This window comes from Aulonocara stuartgranti (genome assembly GCF_965226115.1).
Source record: "Aulonocara stuartgranti genome assembly, chromosome: 7".
NCBI classification, from domain to species: Eukaryota; Metazoa; Chordata; class Actinopteri; order Cichliformes; family Cichlidae; genus Aulonocara; species Aulonocara stuartgranti.
In genome coordinates, this window is record NC_138945.1 from 9,627,439 (window position 1) to 9,635,780 (window position 8,342).

General features: G+C 39.0%; 1 protein-coding gene across 2 annotated transcripts; it reads right to left on the reverse strand.

Annotated features, from left to right (window-relative positions):
• Positions 1 to 151: 151 nt before the first annotated feature.
• Positions 152 to 6,954, reverse strand: macir (macrophage immunometabolism regulator). Of its 2 annotated transcripts, none has more exons than XM_082542324.1 (2): positions 6,867 to 6,954; positions 152 to 3,338 (listed from the first exon to the last, which is right to left on the reverse strand). In XM_082542324.1, exon 2 carries the CDS (start codon positions 3,319 to 3,321, stop codon positions 2,680 to 2,682), a length of 642 nt encoding a protein of 213 aa, XP_082398450.1. In that variant the 5' UTR covers positions 3,322 to 3,338; positions 6,867 to 6,954; the 3' UTR covers positions 152 to 2,679. The 2 variants fall into 2 exon arrangements, with proteins under 2 accessions (XP_082398450.1, XP_082398451.1); XM_082542325.1 differs by having other exon boundaries at positions 152 to 3,334; positions 6,867 to 6,948.
• Positions 6,955 to 8,342: the final 1,388 nt, after the last annotated feature.

An 8,342-nucleotide genomic window follows, 5' to 3' on the forward strand; every position in this document is an offset into this window, starting at 1 on the left:
GCCATTATAACATTAAATTTAGATTTCACAAAGGCTTGTTACAGCTTAAATTAATAAATTTTACACTGATAAATGTAACAAAAAACACAAGTTCTGAAACAAGAATTCACAATTTCAATTCTTTCAAAGAAGCATGTCCAACGGTGCATACTCAAGGGGTGTACAGATCTGTAAGTGTTTAATGGCTTACTTATATATACAATACTGTTGTTGTAGTGTTTTCTATAGGAACACATAGTTAGTGCCATGGTGGTGACAGAAGCAGAGAATTCCAGAGACAGTCTGTAGCACATATCCAACAGTGCAATACGTCCAGAAAAAAAGTGTTCTGCAACAGAGGGACTGAAAACTCAACCATTACGAGCTGTAAGGGAAATCTACACACTTATTAAAAACACATCTCACATCTGTACATACTGCCGTCATGAACAATGCAGAAAACAAATGATGCACTGATACATATTTGCTACAATAAGCAATAAAGATTTACAAGAAGTGAAGTGACACTCTCTCACACTCTATCTGTAGTGGAAGACACATGGTCATTTGGTTGAATTTCATCAAACTACACGATAATCCTCCATTCTGTCCAGTGTGGCTGCAAATTGAGTCTCTTAAAGAAGCATGGCAAACTCTGCATCCCTCTAAAATTCTTTCTCATGCCTTTCATAGTCACATTAGTAAGCGATACCAGCGGTCTAAGGAGATGACCAAATAATTGAAGCATCCTTAGTTAAAGTCTGACTGGAGATATTTTACATGTCTTTCCTCTGTCATTTATATTTACCACCTTTCATCAGTTATTGGATTCAATCAAAAGTGAAAGTACATACACTACCAGTCAAAAGTTTGGACACACCTTCTCGTTCAATGGTTTTTCTTTATTTTCATGAACATTTACATTGTAGATTCTTGCTGAGGGCACCATAACTGTGAATGAACACATGTAGAATTATGTAGTAAACAAAAATGTGTGAAATGACTCAAAAGATGTTTTATACTTTAGAATCTTCAAAATAGCCACCTTTTGCTTTGATTACTGCTTTGCACACACTTGGCATTCTCTCGATGAGCTTCATGAGGTCGTCACCTGAAATGGTTTTCCAACAGTCTTGAAGAAGTTCCCAGAGATGCTGAGCACTTGTTGGCCCTTTGCCTTCACTCTCATCCCAAATGATCTTGGGTTTAGGTCAGGTGACTGTGGAGGCCAGGCCATCTGCACTCCATCACTCTCCTTCTTGGTCAAATAGCCCTTGTGCAACCTGGAGGTGTGTTTGGGGTCCTTGTAATGTTTTCAAAAATAAATGATTGTTCAACTAAACACAAACCAGATGAGATGGCGTGTTGCTGCAGGATGCTGTGGTAGCCATGCTGGTTCAGTGTGCCTTCAACGTCACCAGGAAAGCAGCCCCACACAAAGACACGGCGAGTGGAATCAAAGATCTCAAATTTGGACTCATCAGACCAAAGCACAGATTTCAACGGGTCTAATGTCCATTCCTTGTGTTTCTTGGCCCAAACAAATGTCTTCTGCTTGTTACTTTTCCTTAGTATTGGTTTCTTAGCTATTTGACCATAAAAGCCTAATTTGAACATAGATGTTCTGCTACTGGGACTGTTGTGTGGCATTTATCTGGGCTCTAATCTGAGGTGCTGTTAACTTGCATCAACTTATCCTCAGCAGCAAAGGTCACTTCCTGGGGCAGTCCTCATGCGAGCCAGTTTCATAGTAGTGCTTAGTGATTTTTGCGGCTTCACTTGGGCACGTATTGGAAGTTTTAGCAATTTTCCATCTGACTGACTTTCAGTTCTTAAATTAATGATGGGCTGTTGTTTCTCTTTACTTAGCTGATTGGTTCTTGCCATAATATGAATTCTAACAGTTGGGCTCTCAGCTGTGTACCAACCTGACTTCTGCACAACACAACTCGTCCTATAATGTGGAAAGTTGTAAAAATAAAGAAAAACCATTAAATCAGAAGGTGTGTCAAAACGTTTAAATGGTAGTGTAAGCACTGATAATTATTATATTTGTGAATCAGAGGAAAAAAAAAAAAACCTCTTAAAAGCACATGGCATATCTTATATTACGACAAACTTCAAGTGGCATGTTTTTTTTGTTTTTAATTGATTTACTTACATTACTGTAAATTAGAGCGTGGAAATCATATTGACATCTAAACCAACAGTACTACATCAATAAATAAATACGTAAATAAATGTGCAACATACAATAACGTTATATTGTTAATTTGACAACTCCAAATGCAGTTCCTTAATGTCAAACAAACAAGAACAGTCACAGTAAAACTATTGTACTGATGTCAACGGTGCATTTTAAAGCTGATACTGTATGTGATATGTGCTTTCTCAGCTATAAGCTGGTATAATAGTGTGTATCCAACCATTACAAACACACAACAATGCCAATAAAAATTGTCAATAAATAGGTCCATCAGTTATTGCTAAATTTATATAATTCAATTTTTTAACCTCAAAAACCTCATAATGCTAAGCATACAGAACAAGGTAAACCTCCCAACTAATAATAGAACAAGATTATCATCAGACTGTCTCCTTAAAGAACTGTTTATAATCATAGTAGAAAGAAACAAGTCTAGAAATAGCACCTAAATACCCCAGAGGATGAAACACATCTAAAAAAGTTTCACTGTGCTTTCATGTCTTGTTTCTGGTAAACACACGCTCCCCTCGTAGGTTGAGGTGCTGCAGTTGGTACTGTAGCACTTCAGTGTCTGATGACTCTTTGATACTTATTTTGTCCAGATTAAGGTAGTCAAGAGACTTGGACTGGGCACCTTTACTTTTAAGCAAACAGAGTGGTAGTGGAGCATGCAGAGCCCTCCCAGACTCGCCGTGGGCCAGAGATCTGAGGAAGGTGTCGCTCGAACTGGGCATACGCCTTCGTCTTCGTCCATTAGTAGCAGGAATGTCGTATGGTTGGTAGTACCGGCCTTTGGCTTTGAAAATACGTGAAGACCGGTGGATGCCCAGGTCCACAGACTTAGGGACAGTGCTCTTGATGGAGCTGGACACTGCATCTGATACACGGGCCTTCTCAGGATTACCTTCTGACCACTTGTGGGCCAGTTTGAGCAGCTCCTCACCAGTGGTGAAGCCCACCAAATAGTTTGAGTCCATGTGGAGAATCTGGTATCCTGCAACAGTACCTCTGATTGGTGAACATGGGGTGCTGGCACAGCGAGGTCTCTCTGCTTCTGGTTTCAATGTGGCTTTGATGTCAGTTGTAGGAAGAATGGAGACACGTGTCCTGGATACTCCACTTATATCCATTTCCATCGTTACAGATATCCTGACTGATCAAAAGGTTAAAAAAAGAAAGAAAAAAAATATCAGCCATGAGAATACACACACACACACACACACACACACACACACACACACACACACACACACACACACACACCACTTTATTTTTTATAAAGCATAAAACAACAGAGCTGACCAAGGTGCTGTACAATAACATCAAACAGAGGGTGGACATAGCTGGTGGTGGGAAGTTGGCCGGTCCCAGCACCAAGAAGGAGGCTCCAGGCACATCACCACTGAGAATATTGTACTATATCTACCCTCATTAGTATTTACATTTTCCAAAAAATTGATGCCTTCACTTAGATTTAATCTATTAGAAATATGTAAAAGTGGGCAAAGATTTGTGCAAGCAGCCAAGTTGACTTGCTGTCTTGAATACAGCGGGTGAGCTGACAATTGCCATTCATGGCAGCTTGAAGTTGCTCTATAGCACCGGCCCTATCCAGATCAGTCAAACATGGTATGCTTGAAGCAGACACCAACTGGCGATTGTAGCAGGTGCTGACAATCAGCTAGCTCCCATGCTCCCTGTTTCTCATGAAAATGCAACAAAATGTCGACAATTGGAGGAAAAAGAAGAGAAGAAAAGAGTTGAGAAGAAAATAAACAAATAGTTATTTTGTCATATATTTTAAATACACTAATAATATTCTGGTTATATGCTAATAACAACAGCTGCCATCCTTTCAACAAAGAATATAAATGGTTGCCAGGTGCCATACAATTTTCCAACAAACAAACAAAATAAAATCAGAAAAAAGAATCACTTTCCCTCTGATAAACAGTTTCCTTACATTCTGACATCACACGAAAGTTTAATTGGCTAAGTGTCATAATCCAATGCCAGCTACCAGCATCAAAAACGCAGTATCGCCACTTCTAATACCTGTCGACTGATTGGCGTGTATTAGACTCCTTTCACAAAGTTTTACAATTTATGATTCTCTTATACATTCTCATTAGGTTCTCAATGGCCCCACTTTGACAGTTACCACCATTGTTAAGGAGCATGTTAAACACAGTACACTTGTGCAAATTAATTGCATGCAATGTGGTCAATGTGGTATGTTGTCGGTGTTTCCCTTCTTTGTTGTGATCAGGGTCATTATTCAAAAAGTAATCAATACATATGTTACACATAACGCTTTTCTTAAAAGTCATGCAGTATCTTACTTGTTATACTATAACAAGTATAAAATAAAATGGCCTGCAAAATGACCTCCAGCAGGCCATTGGTGTGAAACACAAATTCTTTGCGTTGATGCTTCGTTTAAGGCACGGCTCTGTAACCATGGGAAGGCAAAAGCAAGCGTTTTAGCCACATTTGCGACTAAAAACAGACGAGCAATAGAAACGTATCTAAGAGCAGTGTGTGACTAAAAGGTTTGGCAACATTAAGCCCACACAGCCCCCAGTTTTAAACAGAAACACTGATAACGCAACAGCAGCAGTGATGATGACACAGGCACAGTTTAACGTGAAGCTGGAGTCCATTTACAATACACAAGAGCAAAAAGGCAGAGCCATTACCAAGAGCGCAGAGTGAAAGAAAATGTGTTTCTAACATCCAAAACAGCATCCATCCTTTGGAGAAAGCTTTGTTTTAATTACAATTAAAGCATTTACTTTGAAAAAACCTCCAGAAGTTGTATTAAAATATCCAGACAAATGTTTTTGTTTTTTGGACAAATGAAACAGATGATGAATGAAACAAAAAAAAAACATTGCAGTTTCTAAAATGGAAGCCAATGAGCAGTTCATTTTGAAAGACCTGTATTTTTTCTCTTTTGACTACATATATTTGCTCATTAATAAGACAAAAGCATTTTTTTTATCTGATTACTCAAAGAATCAATGAAATAATCAATAGATTAATCAGTTACTGAAACAATCCTGTGTGAATGTCTCAGACCAAACAATCACAGACTCCATGAGGGTCGTCCTGAGTTCAGTGCCTGGCACTGTGAAGCCAGACTGTTATTTACCATAGAATACCAGAATTGGTAAGGTGTCAGGTGTGTGTGTGCGTGTGCGTGTGTGTAATGTACTCAGCTCTGAGGGACACATTATCCTGTCAGCTACTAAAGGGAAAGTTAGCCATCTGATCAGATGCATGGCATGACTTTGCCGTAATCTCTACTAATGTATACATGAAACATAAACATTGCTCTATGTAAGCCATTAAGCAGCATGAACAAAGAGACACTAAATCAGGTTAAAGCTAACCTGCAAGACCACCGTGATACAAGGCAAAAATAGTGTACATTAAAAGTATTATTATTATCATTATTATTATCATTATTATTATTATTATAAAGGATTAGTTATTAGTGACTTGAAATTAGGGACAAGCTTGTACTGCTAGATCAGCTATTGCATATAGCATATAAGCTATCTCATGGTAAAGAGCTGCAACTCATCTTACAAACTCACCAGATTAATCAGGTAATGGCATTTACCAGTCCTTTTGGGGTCTAGCAGCCTAGCTATATTAATATTTCTTCCACTTGAAAAAGCAGCCCTAGTTGTAGCTTGAATTTATTTAATGCTTGAAGAAAAATGATGCAATGTTCCATCCTAAGCTAAGCTTGCAAAAATGCAGTAAACTGTTCAGTATAAAAGGTCAATAATTACTGAAGAATAACAGATGACCACTCAGAAAAGAAAAAAACATGCTGCTAACTTGCAGAGGAAACAGCAATCTTATAGTTCAGTGAAAAGGGGCCTTAAAGGGAGGAAAGCCAATACCGGGAGCAATACTGTAAAAAAAAAAAAAACAACCCAGAAAATCAGTCATGAATTTGTGTGAATAAAGCGTGCTGGCGATTTTTTCTTTCCATGAAACAATTATAAACCAAGATATTTTATGTGTCCAGACTTTAATTTTAAAGAGAAATTGAACTATTTAGACACAGAGGACCCGCACCCATAAAAATAGGACTAATAGCCGCAGCGCCTGCAAGCGCAATGGCGAAGCTAGTCGTGCCATACGAAGGAAGCCTGGAAAAGCAGCAGCAACGACAAGCATTGTTATTATACCAGTGCTACTGGCTTCACACCAACACACGTACATCTCAAGCGTGATATAATTGATAACCTTAATATTAATGTCGTATTTTCGAAGGAAGTGAGATAGCGCAGGTGGAAGAAATGGCTGTTACACCCAACGACAGGCCTGACTCATTCTGTTCCTCGCTGAATCAGATGGCTCACCGCGCTAGTGAGAGCAAAAACCTCTTACATACAAAACGTTAGTACACTGAACACACATTATCTACATTTCTGTAGAAACGCGACGTATCGCAGCGTTTTAAACACTGGCTCAGCACCGCACTTGAAACACACCGATGCTGAGCACTGAACTGTCGTTATATGGCCTGAGAAGCTAGTTCATCATCAGTAATGTTCACCGGAGATTTTCTGGCTTCATAGCCTATTAACCGAAAGCAGAAGGAAAAATAAATACTACTAATGATAATAATAAGAAAGAAAGAAGGAATTATAACACGAACCCTTGAAATCTCCGCACTCCGTTATCTCACGCCCGTGCTCGTCAACAGCAACAGGAACACTTCCTGTCTTCTTCTTCTTCTTCTTCTTTTTTCCAGGAAGAAGAAAGCAAAGGATGACAAGGCTGAAATTTACACACCTGTGTAATTACGAGCAAAATCAAATTCAGTGAAATGTAATTACATCAATTATTCCCAACGAAACATTTTCATGAACAAATTCAAAAAATACGAGCTTAAAAAAGGAAGCATTTTGATAGTAAATTGAACTACAAAAGTTACTTCTTTTTATTGCTGGAAAATAAAAAGGAGTGCGTCTTTTTTTTAGGAACTAGATGCAGCAATTTATTGACACATATTCAAACATACATAGAAATGCAGCAGCACATAAGGCAAAGGCAGAGTTCGTGCCATTCTGACAAGCCTGAAGTAAAGATTTAGCACAACCGACTTTGATTATTCTTTAACACAGCCTTAACTCTCTTTGGCAGCTCTCTTCTTTAAGTAGGATTCAGGAGTAGTTGTAGGCATCTTGAATGACATTAAAAAGCTGCTGTTCAGCTGCTGTAGATGGTGTTTTGTTTAGTTTGGGTTTTTTTAGGTTTACTACTTCTTTATCTTTTACTTGTCCAGTTTCCTCAAAATATCTAACTACACTGTAAACATCACTGGGTAATAGAGCTTTGTGAATCACTTTGTTGGTGCAAAAATATTGTTTTATGCTGGTCAAACTGTGTTATCATTTGCATATACTCTACATTCAGTTAATGAAATGGAAACAAGCTATGTGTATTTGTGACATGCTGCTAGTAACAAAAAGTAAAGGCATTTAAAAAAAAAATGTTGTTATTTGTCAGATACAGACGGACAAAATGGTGGTAGACGGACAGAAGAAAACGGCCGTAGTGATAGATGTACCGATTCCGAATGACAGCAACATCAGGAAGAAGGAACACGAGAAGCTGGAGAAGTACCAAGATCTCAGAGAAGAGCTCGAGAAGATGTGGAGGGTGAAGGTAACAGTGGTTCCAGTTGTAATCAGAGCACTAGGTGCAGTGATTCCCAAGCTATGTGAGTGGCTCCAACAGATCCCAGGAACACCATCCGAGATCTCTGTCCAGAAGAGCGCAGTCCTAGGAACAGCAGAGATACTGCGCAGGACCCTCAAGCTCCCAGGCCTCTGGCAGAGGACCCGAGCTTGAAGGATAGACCATCCGCAGGGCTGAGAGGAGAATATATGTATGTAATGTGAGGGTTCACTATGTGGTTTGGAATCTCTCTGAACGATTAGAAACAGCAAGATGGAAATTGATAACTTTCTTAGCAGCCTCTTTACTCTCAGCACACAGCAACAACAACCAAACACTTCCTGTGTATAGCCTTCATGAATACTGCACTGGCCACTCAAAGCCAGGAAAACCTATACTCAGATCAATGCAGGGAAAACAACTAGGTAGATTCAGCACATACTTATTACTG

What these genes read in the sequence shown, in the direction of transcription:
- macir (XM_082542324.1), bottom strand. Translation starts at nt 3,321, where the DNA reads ATGGAAATGGATATAAGTGGAGTATCCAGGACACGTGTCTCCATTCTT.